Source organism: Hippoglossus hippoglossus, chromosome 12 (assembly GCF_009819705.1).
Source record: "Hippoglossus hippoglossus isolate fHipHip1 chromosome 12, fHipHip1.pri, whole genome shotgun sequence".
NCBI classification, from domain to species: domain Eukaryota; kingdom Metazoa; phylum Chordata; class Actinopteri; order Pleuronectiformes; family Pleuronectidae; genus Hippoglossus; species Hippoglossus hippoglossus.
In genome coordinates this window covers 6,583,919-6,602,842 of record NC_047162.1, presented here as the reverse complement: position 1 = coordinate 6,602,842, position 18,924 = coordinate 6,583,919, and the positions used below count along the sequence as shown (strand labels likewise).

The following is an 18,924-nucleotide window of genomic DNA, read 5'->3' as shown; positions in this document are numbered from 1 at the left end:
GGTTGGCTGTGTTGTGCTCACCGCTCTGTTAGGTTCCTGATGTACTCCTCGGTGGAGTTGTCCTGCAGTAGATCCATCAGGAAGGCGAGGGTTTGCTGTGAGGCTCCTACGGCCCTGCGGGCAACGGCCTCGATGTGGTCAGCTGTTTCTTTGTGTCTTCACGGTACGGGAAAAAGAGGAGGACAAAAAGAAAAGAGGGGGGGGGGGGGGGTGAGAGGAGCGTAGAAATAACAGACCATTCCAACTGCCTTAGGAGAGATGAAATGGATTTCGGCATCAATGACTTCCCATCGCTGGCTCTACAGTTCAGATTTCTGTAACTACCACATAATAGCCCCGCATACTCTGAGCAGCTGAGGGCATCGATTCACAGTGGCCTAACCACAATGTAAGTGACAGGCTAAAGGACGGAGAGAAGCCAGGAGAGACAAAGTTCCACAGATTGCTCCAGTGGTCTCTGCTGATAATCGGCCACTGAAAGTCCATTCTCGGAACTCACCTTTTCATTAGGACCTGTGAGTCATTGACCATTATGTTCCATTTGTTAGGTCCTGACGCAAAGTCAAAAGGAATGATCTGTGAGAAAGACAGAGACGGAGAGGGCGACATCGTGAGTAGGTCTCAGGAATGAAGAAACAAACAAAGATCTGGCCTTGAAGAGACGTCAAACTGTTCTGACATGTTTAATTCAATCATGTTAACTATCAGTTATCAAAAGAAGGTATAAAAAATGTATATATTATCGGAATGTGAAGGAACTAAGGAGAACGGGTTCTTGCCAACATTCCACTCCTTCTGAATCCAAAATCTGGAACCAATCTCATTGTTTCTTGAGAAACTATGAAACTCCTTTGAATATCACCCAGATGTAACCAACGATTATCTCACTGTCGAGCACTTAACAACACATTTCCTCCTATTTATTTCCTTTCCTCCAAGCCTGTGGTTGTTTCTTTTTCTTTTTGGATAATGTTGTGCTGAAGACCCAAAAGATATTTACAGATAAAAGATATTATACAGTATTTTGCTATTTGTAAGTAACTAAATGCTTCACATTCCTCATTTTAACGCAGGCGACAGGCTGATCTTCTGATTATATATTCCCCTTCTAAAATGACACGTAGCTTAAAATGATGACTTTATCCTTGTAAATTTACAAGTTTCTTCAATTTCTTCTCCATCTAACTGGCCCCAATACACTGTTGTAGAATTTTGCATCCATGTGAAAGCTGTTAGAAGAATCTGGGGGCAGTCCAGAGAAGCAGTCGTGGTGTCTGCCTCAGACTGTCAGTGTGGAGGTTTGCTAACAAACAATAAACCTCTCCACAAACAATGAGCCTCTCCACTTAAATATATGTAATCAGGACGGTTCAAAGGAGGGGTATATGGGGAAAAACCCTCCCGCAAAATAAATCCCCTGAAGTTTTAGTCCTGATAAATGTAATGTGTGCACAGTCGAATGCAGAATCCTCCCCCGAGTGACATTTAATTTGAGAAAATGCAAATAAAAATGGGAAAACTAAATCAACAATTGACACAGTGGCATTTTTCCCCCTGCTAAATAATATGGAATTAAATTGCAGCTGCTTCAGGCTTAACCAAGTGATAAGGGCTACAGAGGTATTCCTGCACACACACACACACACACGCAATCAGAAAAAGAGAGCCATCGTATATACTGGCAGAACAAGTCCTCTCATCTCCCCAATGCTAAATAACACGGCAGCGGTAACCATAATAGATTCCTGCGAGCGTCGAGGAGAGACAGTGAAAAGCCTCACGGTGGGTGAAGAACAAGTTGTTAATTTTAGCGTCCGTCAAACGCATCGGTTTGAGTTTGCCACTCACGAGGAGGGAGGGAGGGAGGGAGGGAGGGAGGTGGTGCGAGGGAGGAAATATTGTGTTGCTTTGGGGGATCTTTATGGATCCATACGAAGGAGTTTCACCATGGGTAGTAAACCGCAGCTTCTCATAATACAGACAAGAAATCAATCACGTTACATACAATAACGGCATGCTTTTAGAACAGGGGAACAATTACATCATAGCCGCCCTTGAGCATTCTGTGATATTACCCAGAATACCTGCTACCTATGTGCACAATGAACACAAGGCTGAGGATGAGGTGTGTTTGATTCGCCTACCATGCTGTCCAGGTCCACTATTGCCTGCTTTAGCTGTTTCTGAGATATTCTGATCATGAGCACAGTGTCTGTGAAGGTCTGACACACAGCGCTGCTCCCTTCATCCTTCCCCGCTTCCTCTGTCATGCTGATGCTGCAGTTCAAAGTGGTTGTAATGCCATGCAGCTGGGCTAAGAGTGTGCCCGTAGAACCTTCCAGCGAGGAAAATTGCTTTACGAAGGCCTCCCGAGCTTCTGCGAGAACAAAGAGCACAAAGCAAATAAAACCATATTCAGACCTTGGCACATTATTTCACCAAGAATATTCTCCCTCCATCTCTTTGTAGCTGGTAAACTGTATTCTCTGAGCTGATGTATGAAATCAGACTCTTGTCCATATCTCTCTGTCTGCGGACGTAAAAAAAAAAAAATCCAAACCATAATGAAATTCTGTCCAGATGTTGACGATTTGTCACAGTCTCACTTTGTATTCTGAGCTGTTTCTAACTAGCCACATTGTCAATTTAGAGCTGAGGACAATAAGTACATGTGTGGATGCTTGTTGCTTCTCTCTGACTTTGTATTGATCTAATCATTCCAGGAATATCTGTCTGTCTGTGTGTGGACTGCGCATCTTGAGAACTGGTCATCGTTTCAGCTTCACATTTGGCACGTCTGTTGTTAAACGAGGTGCAGTGTTGAATTTAGTGCGATTTGGACACACACTACATCACAAGTATTGATACAGTTTGAATAAACAATTACTGCAGGTCACTTCTAGACAGGCAGGTTTAAAACAGGCACTGCACTCCTTTTAAAGAGCGAGAGATAAATGCGTGCGGCTGTGAGTGTGTCCACAGTGTGAGCCTGTCGCTCCCACATACTCATTAAAACATTAGTGGGCCACCCAGGGCCAGAAGAAGCCCGGCTGGTAACTGTGTATGTGTGTGCATGTGTGTGTGTGTATAAGTATGTGGGAGGGGTATTCTCAGGGAAAAGGTTACTGTGATTGCAACTGTAATCATAATAAACCAGAGATTAGAGATGTGCTGCCTGTCATATAAATAGGGATTAAGTTGGTCACATGGCGCCTTGTTCTATATTGTTATGATTTGTCTCCATTTGGCCTGTGCAGCTGAGCCTGTAAGCCCCTTCCCCGCCAAAGATAATGACGATATATCAGCATTGTGTTAAAGTAATTGGGAGAGGTTTGCATTGTTGCCTGCCTCCTGATTTAATTGCTTTGTTGTGGTGTATCTGTAACGGCGTCACACTGAGGAGACACGGACAGAGCAGCAGCCCATTTGCAGAACGCCGGGGGCGGTTTCATGTCATTTTTCTGAGCCATGCTTGCTGGTCTTGTATGTACTGATATGGCATGTTATCATCTCGCAGCCAAAATGAGACACAATAGTTACAATGGCACATTAGAGCGAGAGCGAGAGCGAGAGAGAGACAGAGAGAGAGAGAGAGAGAGAGAGAGCTTCATGTTTCACAATGCAACAGCATCTCTTCAGATGTCATGACCATATAGGAAACATTAAAAGGAGTGACAGGGCGAGCGGAATTATCTTGGCTCGTGGCTGCTGTTACCTTGAAATGCCAGGAAATCCTCCAGAGCGTTGGGCAGAGAGTCCTCCCGCTGGTGCTCATGCTCAGAAAGCCGGGCTAGGTGATACTTCAGCAGGTGGTGCTGCTTCCCAAATCTACCTCGGCAATCAAAGTGAGCCAGGAGCTTCTCCAAATCCTGCAGGCGACTCTTCAGCTTTTCTGCCTGTAATAGCACCGAGATTTATCACTGACGGTGTCAATGAGAACACACATTTTGTGAAACAGAAAGAAAAGAAAAATCAGCCCCAACCCCACACACGGGGGCTGCTACAACAAATACCACAGAAAAATATCTATCCATCCCGATCTGTATTTATTTATTCAGACACAGGGATTGAGATAGGACTCTGATTCTTGCTACACCATAACATCAAAATGTAGTATTTCAACAAAAGCAATGAATAAATGAATATCAACAACGGGATAAGGATAGAATACGGTTTTCATACCCGCATCCACTCACACTGTTCCCTGCATAGCACGCGGCCCGAGGAAGGCATTTGAGGAGATAACTAGATTAGACTTCTGTGAGAATGGAAGTGCAGGTCTCGAAATGGAACGGAGGTGCTGGGATTGGCACCAATATCTTGACCCGGGCACTCAAATGGTCCAGACGTACAAAAAGAGTCTGTCAATGTGGCTGTGAACATGAATCTTTCTTCAAGTCCCGCATGTCGCGCAAGAGGATGCTAAGTGATCTAAGCATCAAGGTGTTAATGAGCTCACATCTTTAAATCCAGTCAATCCAACACCAGGTACAGCATATGGTTTATAACAAATCACATCCATCCCTGCAGTGATTTATTTTTGCCTTTGAACAAGTGTGGTATCCGTTTCATTATTTTCTCTCCAGTTTTTTTTTTAATCTCTTTCTTGATCATCGATCTCACATCTCTTGTCGCTTCCAACCTTGTTCTTTTTGTGCTTGTTAGTCTTTTTCTTTCCCCTCCCTGTGCGTAAGCCAGAGGAAAATGTGAGCGGAAAGATAGAGAGTGGGAGAGGCAGCGAGGGAGAGCTGGGGGGAGACCGAGGACAGAGAGAGTAATTGCAGGTGTTCGGAGCAGACAAGGCTCGGGATGTTCACTGAATTGCTAACACTGTGGAAATCACAGCATGCATTCACACAGGTACAAGCTTGTCCAGAGAGAACACACGGCCACTTTACCTCGAACAAGAATATGTACAGAGGGAAGACAGGACGTGCTGGTGGTATTGGAATGGCCTCATAGGGCACATCCAGGAGAGCAGCACCTTAGCAAAGGGACGTGGGTTCCAGCAAACATAAAGGGACAGAAAGACGCTGCACAGGAGATCATTAGGGCAAATGTCTCTTTCTGTTTCACTGCACATCCACTGTTTACTTCGCAATCTACAAATACAAAAGAGCCATATGGCTGCTGCGAGGGTCTACAAAGGCCGGATGTGCTGAGGGAATGTACTATTTCAAGAGCGCATTGCACCTCATCATAGAGAGAACCGAGACACAGTCTATACTTGATACAGGTTTGCAAACCATTGATATGAAGATGTGCAACTATAAGTGCAGCAAATGCACATGAATAGACCTGAATAAACACAAGGAAAGATGAAGAAGATAGAGATTCAAAGCAGAGGCATTAGCCCATTTACTCATGTATTATTTAAAATTACACTTATTTTCCCCACTTCATTTCAGAGGCTATGATGACACTTTGCCCAGATTTTATGTGACAGCTGTGTTTTCATATGGCTTTACATCAAGTAAGATGATCTAGATTTAATGATCTACAGGAAATTAATCAACATTTTTGTTAATTGAAAGTCAAATATCAAGGAAAAGTACTTGTTTGACACATCAAATAAAGTAGTAGGCATTTTTCAGTATTTTGGAATTCTATAAAAATAAAGATGGGAACAATTTTCCGCCGAGACCCTAAAATATATAATAAGCTCAAAATGTGATGCATTTATATACTTGATACCGTTCAGTAGTAGGTAGACAGTGGCTACAGTCAACACTTTTATTTGATCAGTGTTGTGTTATATTAACATGACCACTTACAGTGTGAGGTAGCTCTACAGAGCATTTATTTTTCTTTCACTTTTGTAGTTTTCCTGCCAGCAACATAAAGGTTTTGTTACACTCTGTGCTCTAATAGCTGTGTTTCTGGCCAGAGAAAAAACACAAAAAAAAACAACACAGAAAGCCTGTGTGTGAGAAAGCCACAATTTGTGACTATATAGACAATCGTTTCCCACATGAGTTGGTGGAGATCAAATACAGAGCTAAAAGGCGAGTGAGATTTATGGCTGCTTACACCCAAGAGGATTTTCAACTCTTGACCGATTTTAAAAACGTGGGAGACCACAGACATAATGACAAACTTGAAATCTCACAGAAATGTCTTCTTCTTCTTCTTCTTCAGTTCTTTTTATGGAGGTTGGCAAACGGCTTTTAGGTACATTACACCTTCTGAACTGGAGTGTGGAACACTCGCGTGATTAAACGTGACTTCATGACTTAAACATGGTTTTCTTTCGCGCTTCAGGGACCCCTTAACCGTCAGAGACCCCCTGGAACCCTCAAGGACCCTTAGGGGTCCCCAGACCCCACTTTAAGAACCACTGGTTTAAAGACCTTCAGCAAAGTGAAGATGAGCCATGCAAATAATTGGCTAAAAAGCTAATTTGCTGTTTAAGAATTAAGTTGAGTAATTTATTATTAACTACTAATATGTAATAACTATGTAATGTGTAATTAATAACATATCTAAAGTAACTTTATCTGCTGGAGGGCAATATTTTCCTTTAAAAGTTTGCTATATTATCTTTAAAGGTGATAATATGTTAAGGTTGCATTCACATATTGTTTCTGTAGGTTTCCGATTACTATCAGTGGTATTTTAAAATTCCTGATCCCTGAGTAATGGCCCTCAAACAAATATGCATCCAAAAATATTCACAAGCACCTATGAACTCACCTGTTTCTTGACGAGGCCATAGCAAACTGGGCACTCCTCACACTGGTGCGTGGCTCGGTTGTGGAAATAGTTCAACTCACATTGGTCACATTTGTAACCCACAAAGCCCTGGCGACAGTGGCAGGTGCCGTTCCCGTGACACTGCATGGAGATGGAGCCCATAGGGTCACAGTTACAGGCTGGGGGGAGGACAAAGGACAGGAAGGCAGGATGGGACCACAAGGAGATGGGGGAGCAGCGGGGGAGCAGAGATACACATTTAAAGAGTTAAAACTGCCTCCATGTGTGATCTGTATTAAGAGGATCAGAGGATGGTACAAAGTGCAGTTGTGGTGCCTCGAGTTAAGTCCTGTACCTCTGCAACCTTGAGACGAGAAGCCAAAGAAGCCCACGCGGCAAAAATCGCACAATCTCCCCTCCACTCCTGTGCGACACATACACTGCCCTGTGATTGGATGACACGCGACGGACGACGAGCCAATTGGATTACACTTGCACCTTAGGGAGTGGCAAGAAAATTGTTTTTTTAGTGACAGATTTTGTTTTTGAGTTATATATTTTCATATAATGCACCATGAATGTTTTCACCTTTCACATCCTACACCGGCTTGGAGATGGAAGAAGCCAACTTCACAATAACTGCAATCCCGACCGGTCACGTGAGCGAGGCACGGGCAACCTCCTGTCTGAGGGTGGCACTCATCTACATGCCCTGAGGTTCCAGCAGGGTTGCAGCTGCAGGCTAGAGCAAACAAATGTAGTGATTTGAAAATGAAAACACACATACAGTATATTCAATTATTCATCTTAAATTTTACCCATGAATCAACTTGTCGCCCTGAGGATTTTTATTGATTTGATTCCATAGTGCTTGAGGCCAAATGGGAGGAAAAAGAAGGACAGTACCGAATAGACTTGTTGATCCCTCCCTGAGATTATTCTGTATTCAACAGTTACTGGTACAGGCATAACTTAATTATTATTATAATGAGAAGATTGAACACATAATTGCTATTACTCTTTGGTTCTGTCTGCCTTTTGTAACATAATTTGAGTTTTTACTCATTTAAAAAAAATCTCCCGACTCAATGACTTCAACATCTTCCTTTTCTTTCGTTGTCGGTATCTTTTAGACTCGCAGCCATTTGCCCGCCCCGTTTTCAGCTTTAACCTTTCATGACTCAAGACTGCAACACCTGTTGAATCTGAACTCCTCAATTGATTAGTCAAGTCCATTTCAATGAACCGCACTCTACGTCTCTTTAAAAGCTAAAACCCGAGGCCATGTAGGCCCTCAGTGGAAGTTGTTCTGGATATTCTTCAGACCATTACTTGACTTCACCTGTTCAGAGCAATCTGAGCTCTAACAGGATTCCTGGTGGCTTGTCATCACGTTGAGTGAGCATTCAAGACTTCTTAAAGATCCCCTTTATATACACGTATTAATGAATAGAAAAAAATAATACTTTTCATGTTCTTGTTTATAATATATAATCGTTTTCCTCTTCTTTATTATTATTTTTCTTCTCCAGCCACTTTTGATTACCAACAACTCCTCTGACATCAATCAACTCAGCATTCACGCTGCATTTCCAACAGTAAAATGCATTTTCTAGTACAAAAATGCTTTTCCTCGCCAATTGTAAAATCCAGAATCTATGGAAATTACATTTTTAAGTTAAACTACTGGACACAAAATGTCTCCTACTTCGCTTAAAAGTCAATTCTCAGTGTCTGTGCTCTTCGAGTTCAGACATTATACTTCAAGTTTAATACTGTAACCGAATTAGCTACAAAACTAGTTACAAAACCAAGCTCATATGCACACATCTTCAGCACAGAGGAAAAAGTTTTCACTCTTCAGGTGATTAGCATTCAGGTAACAGAAAAACAAAATACATTTTTCAAGTGGAGGCAGACTTAAACATTGTTTTACAGAAATAAAATCGTCTTCTCTCGACATTTCTGACAATAAACTATAAACATTATATTAAACAATCTGACCCCTGATCCTCCTCAGGTACTCACCATTGCACTTCTGACCAGCTGCCTGGCTCAGGGCATCGCCGTAGAAACCCCGCTGGCAGAGTTGGCAGTGCTCGCCCTCTGTGTGTCCCAGGCATTTCAGACATCTCCCGGTGACACGGTCACATATTCCCACTGCGTTGAAGTCTGCGTTGCCGTTGCAGTCGCATCTCACACATGGCCGAACTGCCCCAGATTGTCCCAGCGGATCGCCATAGTAACCGTCTTCACACATCTGACAGCGCATTCCTACACAAGGGGAAAGGTGAAAGAGATGGGCAGGAATTAGATGGATGACTGAGCCGGAGCGCTGCTGGAGGTCAGTCTCATGTCACAGCAAGAGTCTGTGTGCCTGAATCTCCGGTGGCACCCTGACACGACTGTCCCTGCGATTGAGCTGCTTTGAAGCAGAAGACTTTTCAGCATCAAGATCTCATGTGGAAATGCTCATATCAATTTGTTCTCGAAACCAAGCTCATTATTTACACGTGAGTTTGATTTGACACCATCGGCCGTCTCATCTCACCTGTCTGTCCGGGTGGACAGTTGGTACAGACCACCTGTCCCGTCTCCGCAATTTGGGCACAGCTGGTACGGTCCGGGCAAGGACAAGGCTGACAATCACCAGGCGTGCCAATCAAAGCGTTACCATAGTAACCGTCCAGGCAGCGTTCACAGGCCGTCCCGGTGGTGAAGTCTGAGCAATCGCACACACCTGAAACAGAGAGAGGAGTGTAACAACGACCTGCTCCCACTATTAACACACACACACACACACACACACACATACACACACCTGTTCACACACTGTACTTCATTGTCTCTCTGACACACACACTGCAGTGGGTGGCGTTTCCCTGGTCTCCAGCAGAGTGTGCTGTGTCTCTGACCAATAACTGCAACTCCTCGACAACAAATCCTCCCCTCCACAGCCCAACCCGGTATGAAAACATTCCCCACAAACCCACCATTGAGAGCAGAAGACAACTAAATTCATCCTGGCTATAATTGCTTTGGGAAATATAAGAGCCAACTGCAGTCCGAAAGACCTTCAAGAAGTAAAGCAATTCCCCCACCAAGCAGGAGAGATTACCAATTCTATGATGTCCTAAAAAGGAACTGTTGTTTCCAATGCCTAAGAAAAACAAGCCGGGGTTTTTTTGAGCGACTTTAAAGTTCTTCTCTTGGCATTGATTAAACAACTAAAAACTCTCTGTTCTGCAACATTACATATTTATGAGTTTTTATTTATTAGCCCTGCCAATCTCCTCCCACCCCTCAACTGCTCGCCTGCAGCGCCGAGTCGGTTCATCGCACACAAACCTCTGGCTGTGTTATGCTTTGATAGCTCGTGAACACTCCAAACAGTAAGGTAGGAGAAATTCAAACATACATGTTCATACTGAAAACAGACTCCAAAAGATAAGGATTGGTGAGGGGTCGCCTTCAAATCAATGTATCAGAATGTATTATATCTCTGCAATGTTAGAAAAGTATTATCTAACATGAGTCTTTGGCTCGACAACATTTTCAATACAGCTAAACAGAATGTCACTCAGAAGAGCACATACCTCCAGCAGGGCCCAGCAGTCCCCTCAAATTCTATCAAGTTGCAACAAATTGCACAAACTCATAGATATCACGGCCCTTTTTTTCCACCAAGATCCAAGAATTATTCACTGAGAAATAAACCAAAATATCAAAATATGCAATGTTAAAGAAGATCCAGCTCCATTCTGATCCTTTTGTGGTTTCGTGGCAATCCGTCCTGTACTCCTTGCTCCTTCTTGATTGACTTAATATTGTGTTTCTAATGGGAGATTAACCTTGGCCCTGATTGCCACCAATTCCTTAAGCTAAAGCTAAAAGGCTTAGCATGCTACTATCCCACCTGGCTGATACCCCTCGTAGTGCCAAGGCAAATCGAGGGCTATAAGAGGTATGCTATGGTGAAATGAAATGTTACGTTTTCATCTACCTTTGTTTGTAAATTAATATGATTAAGTAAAAAATACTATTTTGTGAAGTGGTGGGGCGAGACCCAAAGAGGGACCTATACAATTTTTGGTGCATTTCTGGAGATCGAGGATTTCTTTTCACTTTCTTTAACATTGCAAGATGTTTAAAACTTTTTCATTTCAGAAATTTCTCAGACATTTTAAGGGGACTGATGTTTATGAGCGGACAATTTGGTGCAGATCCAAATAAAAAGTCTGGATCTATTGATTTTAAAGGTGGTTTCATAAGGGGACTGTTGGGGACAGTATGAGCTTTACTGAGATCCATTCTAGTTTTGCTCATAATATGAGATAAAAAAAACACCATGTGGGCAAGTTAACAAGGTTAAAAACTTGATTTTCAATCTTTTAAGGATTTGTTCGTGTCCAACATGTGTTGATACACAGCGCACGTACACACACACACACACACCAAATCTCCAATGAATTCAGCTCAGTTTATTGAGCAGATTTTCAGTCCTCAGTATGCCATATTTCAAATCCAGTAAGCTACAGGCAGTGCTGACTGATAGAACATGATAATCAGAGAAAATACCCACAGCAGTGAAGTGGTAGCATGACTGTAAAATAGCTCAAACTTATCTGGAGTAAAACAACCCCGTCTCCTGCTGCAGTTCAGTGACCTGCTTTGGCTCCGACGTCACGATCAGAGATAATTGGAGCCATATAGACCCTCAAAACTTTCATTTCACTGGTTGTTGATGCAAGAGTGAAAAACTGACATGATGTAATGTGGCATTTTAATCTTATGACTGAAGGACTAAAGTTTACAGAGCATCACAAAGTAATAAGCGTTAACATTCTTGGAAAACCGCAAAGACGAAAGCAGTTGCTCTGACTCCTACAAAGTTAAATCCATCATAAGATCACAATGAGCAGATATTCATCACAGTTTAATCACCACTTTAATCTGCAACAAAACAATTGGTGCTGCAGAGTGTAACTGCAAGGAGATATTTAGTATTCCTGCTGCACTGCATGATTTTCTTTTTTTGCTTTCAGTATTCACCGAGCGTCTGGACGTCAGAGAGCCTACACCAATTTGAAACATTTCTAAAATTTCTCAAGTTTCTCAAATGACCCCAGCGTGTGTTGACAACAATAATTGCGCCGATTTTCTAGAGCACACCAATAAGATCTCAATGCAATTAATCGCAGGCATGCAATTTTTTTCTTTTGACTTCTCATTAAAACTTCCCAACACTCCCTAATAGCCTACGGTGTTATTCATAGAGAAGCTCTTCGCTGCATTTTAAAATCAGCCCACACCGCTGAATATTAGAGTAAAGAAATTCTCGCCTGTCGTTATGGGGGGGGGGTCACTCCAAACCAAAGTTTCCCATCGCTCACAAAAGCCCTGTTAACTTCTGACCTGTGAGTCTAGTGTACGAGATAGAATAACAGCGGCAACGATCAATTGATCACATGGCCATTAGGGGAACAATTATCCTATTGCCTGATGAAGTATAGACGTCTGGGTGAAAATCAGTAGTCCTTCAGTTGAGGTGAGGTGAATAATACATTACTTCCAAGCATGTAAAGCAAGTCTATAAAGGAGAGTATCAATATCTAGTAATAATTATTGTTCCGAGCATAAAGAAGTGAATCTTACTTGAATTTCACAAGGCATTACAATGACACTGATGGTGTGGAGTGTCAATCCCCAATGAGCCATAGTAAATTTAATGGCAGCAGAAATGTGCTGACTTTACTGGGTGTGAAGATGACTGAGCATGATATGAGGCAGCGGAGCCACCGAGGGCCTCCTTGACACTATTATCATTCCGCCGGCTCCTCGGAAAAGCTAACGGCACGCACCACAAACTGTTGGGCGAGGGCGGGATCGGCGGTATTCCTCATTGTCATGCTAATTCTCACATTATACTACATAACATCCGCGTGGAATAATTTTTTATCAATGAATCAATGACCGTTCATTCAGATTTAATGAACTGGGATTTCTGTGAAACTCCCCCGCGGCGCTGCACGCTTTGAATTCTCTGACAAATCCGCACAATCCCACTGTTCTGCTCTCGCTCTCTTGTACTCCCTGCTCCTTCAGAGCTCGGCACTTCAGCTCGCTGCTCTCAGCCTCAACCCTGCGTGTGCGCTCTGTGACGGCAAAGCAATATTCCTGAATAGGAAATAAGCGTCTGAGTTTTTTACATTTTGTTATCTTGTTTTCAGTCCTCCTCTGTGGCCCCTCATTGCTCTCCACAATACACACATGTTCAGGACTAATGCACTGCATTAAGGTAGCCACTTGTGGAGGCTGTGAATACATTGCATACATCACTCCATGAAAGCCTCAGAGGCGCGGACAGGCACTGCAGATTGAATAAAAGACTGGTGGTTTTTGCATTCCACTCTTTTTCCACATTTCTTCTTTATTTGGGGGTAATTGTACTCCATCATTCGGTGTTCCTCTCAAACAAGCGCGTTGAGTACCTCCTCCAAAGATAGTGGTTATCTTTTGTTTGCAGAAGCCTGTAATAGCCTTATCACAAGATGGGGATAGAAAGAAAAAGGAGAAATGGATTTTAAATGAGTATGTTTTTGTATCGGAGAGGATCAGAGCGCACCATCTTCTGGTCTCGCTCTCAAGCTCTCCAGATTTATTTTCTAACCGAGGTGAGTTGCTTAAGATCACCCGCGCGTCATTCTGCACCATCTTGGGAGGTCTCTGTGAAGGAGAGGGGCAACATGTGAGGTCTCTGATGTGCGTGTAAAGCCCAGATACCCAAGGAAAACAAAGTCACACGAGTTCAAAGCAACACGTGACCGCTCATTTCTGTGACTGCTCCGACGATGTTTTGCTTTGCTCCGCAGCACAAATGGCCATGAAGTGATTTTCGAAAATAAATAAATAATAATAATTCAAGACTGAGCCCGGAATTTGGGTTATGTAAGCAAAATCACAACAAGGATGTCAAAAACAGGAGCTTTTCAAGACCTCCATATTTTTTCCAAGAGGCTAGTCTCCTTAGCCCACTGGAACATTAAAAAGCTCCGGGGCCGAGGGAATCTATTTACTAATGCATGTGAACACCCTGTTCTAATGAAGGGGAGAAGGAAGCAAGACGGAAAGAGAGAGAAACTTTTTGTCTGCCGCTCTAAAGCCTCCAGGGTAGAAAATCTGCTGCAGGACTGTTTGAGGGTGATGTTACTCTCTAATTCAACACAGATATGCTGCCAGTGCCGGCAGCTGCAGATGTGGCTTGTCAGTGGGGTCTGAACGAGTGGACTGCTGCAGAGGAGAGAGGGAGGATATGTCGAAGGAAACGAGGAGGGGCCGTATATTCTGTCCACCCCCGTGCATAATGTGCACAATACGGATGACTGGGGAAATATGTTTTGTCACACTGCGACTGTGGAAAATAAATGCATCAATTCCTGTTTTGTGTACAGAGGCTGTCAGCCAAATTGTTATGGCCAAGGCCCTCGGGTGTCGGGGACGGGGAACACGAACAACAGTGGCTGTAGCTCATGTTGACTCGCCAAAGTTCTGGGTCACCTATAGAGGAGCCATGCAAACCTTTTCCCGTGTACTGTACACACATGTCAATGCATTCATGGAACTCATGGAAGCAGATAATTACCATAGATTAATTGTGTTTGAATAATAATATAGCTTTATTCATTTCATTTAACAACTAGGGTGAGACTTTCCCTCACAACTTTTGATTGCACTTGTGACTTTCTGCTTGCATTATCAGTCAGCCATGTTGGATTCATGGTGGCCTGAAGATGTCCTATATGAATTTTTTGATAACCTGACTTTTTTATCTACTACAAAAAGCAGTTAAAATATGTCAGTTGTCTCATGAATAACCACAAAAGTTTGTAGTCATGCATGGTTCCCAGATGATGTTCCCTAGTGATTTTGGTGATACCCCGCACTTTCCTTTAGTGCCACCACGAGGATTACATTTGTGTTTTGGAGTTAAATATTTTGATAACTATTGTATTTGTTGCCATAAAATATGGTATAGACATTTCAGTTCCTCTATGGATGAACTTGCTACTTTGTACTTTGTGCGTGAATTAAGATGCCAACATGCAAAGATGATAAACTTACCTTTATTCAGTTCATTTAGCAACTATAGGGGGAGACTTTTCACTATGAGGTTTACGTGTGTTTTGAGTGAAATGCTTGTGTTGCAATGAAACATGGTAGAAACCTTCATTTTCTCCAGAGGATGAACTTCATACAATTGGTGCATTGTTATCGCTACACCTGCATGTTAACATTAAACATCAGCATTCCTGCGAGCACGTAAGCATGCTAATGTTAGCAACTAGGTCAAAGGACAAAAAGAAAATAAATCTAAATTAGCCTCTTCTTTTAGTCTCTGTCTCAGTGGCTTTCGCCATTGTCTTCAACAGTAGAAGACAACACCACAATATCATTTACAAACACAATACAATGCTAATTTGGCACAAAACAATAATTAAATGTTTTTTGATTTCAAAAGAAAAACAATCAAAGGCTACAGTGCAGCTTTTGTTTTATATTGAACCAAACATAGGGAATCATTTGATTAATTTCCTTTCAGCTTATCAATGACATTATAAAAGAGAAACATCAGTTGGGCTAAAAGTGATTGAACCAAATCATATTTTTTCATCATATCTCCTTCTCAAAATCCTTTTGTGTAGATTTATGAGGTTTGTATGATTGATTTTGAATGAAACCACATGTTTTCAGCCCATATCATGTGGTTATGAAGAAGTTCATCTTTAGTCAGCTATATTCTGCTGACCACAAGTACCTGGATGCCGCATGTGCATCCGCTCTACAAATACAAAAATAAGGACTTTGTGTCCCTTGTTCTGTTTCATAACAGCATATGCTTGTTTCTGGCTTTGACATTTGTGTGGGGCCAAATTTCTTGAATAATGCACAGTGGTTGTGTATAGCTAAATGTCACGCCCACTGCAGTCTGGTGGAAGAGGATGAGAAATGGAGGCTTACGTGGTCTCTGTCTGCGGAGGGGAACGGACCACCAGGGGCTCCTGCAGCGAAATGCATTGAAGTCAGCCTAATAAAGGCCATCACCCAGAATACCTGTCTCATTGTATCACTTAGGGTGCGGATAAAGAAATGACCAAACATGCTGCTCATTACAATACTCATTAGAATGCATGGGTAAAACGGAGGATACTGTGAGTCAGTGTTTACCAACAAAGGGCCGCTTTACAATGAGAGAGAGAGGAAGCCAGGGCGTGTATTTCCCACATGCCTGCTTAAATGCCATCTTCAGCCCTCAGAGGTCATTAGTTACAAAAATCTATGGGAGAAAGTTGAGGCAGACAAACTGATGCGGAGTGAAGCTGGCCCCTGCGCTGGCTTATTCAACCCGCTAATCTCTCTGGTGGGTTGTGTTTGTTGCGGGCTAAGCCCCGAGATGCCTGGCCTGTATCAGCCTGATGGGATACGAGCAGCGACAGCGGGGGGAAAAGGAAGTGAGAAGGAGCAAAAAAAAAAAAGATGGATGTAGTCAGCTTGAATGAATCTTACCATGTAATTTCTTCTGCTGATCCTATTCAGTACGCTTTACTTATCTGCTCACAACCAGCATATTCGTTTCTACACAAAAATAAACAGAAAGATAGACAATGTGCACACTCTGCCTGCCTGCCTTGGTTTCTAGGCACACAGTATGAGATCGCTGATTTGAAGAGGTTTCAGATTTTTCCCTCGGTGAGTTTAGGCAAAGAAAATATTTTGCAGAACTAAGCTGGTGCTGCTAAAAAGAACAAGTTTCTTGTGTCTAAAAATAGCCAATATGAAAAGAAAACCATCGAAATAACTACACAAGCGCTGTATCTGTGTATTAGGCTCATATTAAAGGAAAAAGAAAACTTGACAATTTGAGAATGATTTTATGATTTTATGACATTAAAGCTTAAATATTACAAGAATAAAGTCAGAGTTAAAAAAACTAAAAAAAGGTGTTTTAGATATTATTCCAGTAAAGATACTACTGCAATTTAGTCCTGCACTTTCTTGTAGTTGGGAGACATAGACTGATTGAAGAAGACAAAGAGTCCACAGCCAGGCTATAGCTGCTCTGTGAGGCCGTAATTGGGCACAGAGGTGCTGCACGCGTCTGTTAAAAAGTGCAGCCCCCTCAACAACACTTGAGTAAATTTCTCAGACTTAAGAACGTGCTTCCCTCTGTATTCACATTGAATTTTCACAGGTTGAGGATTTGTGTGATTTGACTTTGAGGAGTTTCCCGGTAAATTCATTTTGGACTTGCAAGCATGCACCAGTTGGACTTGTTCCCCCGAGGATATGAGTGTGGAGGACTAACACAGGTCCATTAGGCGAATGGGCTAACAGAGGAGCTCTAATACAGCGCCCGAGCGCCTAATGTCCAGGAGAGAGCATCATGTGTTTCATTTGTTTCACTGATTAATGATCCCTCCCCCACAGCATGGCCTGCAGAGAAAATTGAGTGTCTCCATTTTATCTATACATTACAATCATCTCTCTTCTTCCTCAACACTCTCCCTGGAGCTTGTAAATCATGGCCTGTGCCCAATTTTATGGCTGGTGTGTATGCAATTAACACAGTGTCCACACTTTATGGATGCATATGCACTACACTGGTACACTGAAACAAAAGTTATGTCCAAAACTGTGCAACACACACATGGCTTAGTATCTAAAGGACATATGTTTGACTTCATCATCCCAGCAGCACCGGCGCTCAGCAGAAGTCGCGACACGCTCGTTCCACCACAAATATTAACATTTCCAATCTGTTGTGTTGCTCTACAAGCAAATAGAACCGACACGACTCAGGGAGTGTTAATAAATCATGATTATGAAGCACCATTGGCTGCGGCTTCCCTCGGCAGCCAGCGAATAAACTCCATCCCGGTTTCTGTCGGCGGGCACACCCTGCATGATGATGCAAGTCGCTCGGTAATTATACAGCAATTAGGATTCTGATAGGAGAAACAGCAGGTTCGTCCGCCCTCCCGGTGACAGCTGATGAACAGGGTGTCTCTCGTCGGCTTACTTTGATAGCTCCCCTTGACCTGAACTTATAGATTTATGGCCAGCTTGTTTGCTTCATTCTTTATTAAAGAGGAGCCAGCGGGCCTGCGGAAGATGACATGCCATCATCCATTTCAAAAGGAAAGGCTAATTTTAACTAGCTTCCGTTTGCTGATCATCAGCTAATGCTATTCAACCCAGGAGCCTCATGCCAAAGGACGCAGCACACAAGGGATTCTTGATCCATGACTCATCGTGTTCCATATTTCACGCTCATTCATCATTTGTGTGGCGCTATAAATATTTTTTAAAACATCCTGAAAAGCACGTCAGAGAAATAATCTTTCGTTTACGGAGACGTGTCAGGTGCGAACTCTGTCAAGATGCTGCACGCCGCTGAGCTCAACCTGCTCAGTGCAAACCAAAGCCACTTTGGTGTTTAACAGGCTCATTAATAAATACTGCAGCTTTTCTTCCAACAGCTCAGAACGCAATCACAGTTTGTTCAGATCAACCGGGAACTATGAAGCCCCTTCTGACACTTTCAATCTTCCTTTCTATCCAGGGTTTTCCTCTCATATCTGCTCTCACGAGTTCAGGTTAGCAACTAAATCCTGTTCTATAGTAAAACAATTAAAAAATCCAACATTGCATGGGAAAAACAGCATGGATCCACCTGTGAGGATGTTGAGTATTAAGAAGACACCTGCGAAACTCAGGAGGAAAATCCAAAGAAGAGTAAACTTGAGAGGAGTAGGCACAGAAGGGAGTCAAGGACGCTGAAAACTAAAATGAAGGTGACTGAAGGGAGCAGTTGCAAATCCTATAGCTGAGGAAGAAGTGAGGAGAAGAGAGGCTGACTGGGGAGTCTGGGGAGACGAGAGGAGTCTGACAGAATTGTGTGTGTGTGAGAGCGAGCGAGACAACCAGATTGAGAAGAGACATAAGAGACACAGGAAATCTGCAAGCAAATTAGACATCATTAGCCGAGAGGCGGTTAACAAGTCTAATTAGGGGGGAGGCAGGCAGGCAGTGATACCAGACTTGCTTCCGGACCTCAGACGCACACACACTCGCACACGCACACACACACACACACACACACAGTCATATAAACACACACATAGTCACAAAAATAACACACACACACACAGCCAAAGCTTCAGGCGTCTCCTA

General features: G+C 42.9%; 1 protein-coding gene across 1 annotated transcript in view; it reads right to left on the bottom strand.

Moving 5' to 3' along the window:
• The window catches only part of lamc3 (laminin, gamma 3), a 99,218-nt gene that overhangs the window by 10,088 nt on the left and 70,206 nt on the right, over positions 1 to 18,924 (bottom strand). Inside the window, exons 13-21 of the mRNA XM_034602709.1 lie at positions 9,245 to 9,433; positions 8,722 to 8,967; positions 7,282 to 7,435; positions 7,049 to 7,191; positions 6,694 to 6,872; positions 3,716 to 3,896; positions 2,145 to 2,377; positions 500 to 576; positions 22 to 156 (exon numbers count right to left, since the gene is read on the bottom strand). Coding sequence (XP_034458600.1) covers positions 22 to 156; positions 500 to 576; positions 2,145 to 2,377; positions 3,716 to 3,896; positions 6,694 to 6,872; positions 7,049 to 7,191; positions 7,282 to 7,435; positions 8,722 to 8,967; positions 9,245 to 9,433 — 1,537 coding nt within the window. The remainder of the gene's footprint in view (positions 1 to 21; positions 157 to 499; positions 577 to 2,144; positions 2,378 to 3,715; positions 3,897 to 6,693; positions 6,873 to 7,048; positions 7,192 to 7,281; positions 7,436 to 8,721; positions 8,968 to 9,244; positions 9,434 to 18,924) is intronic.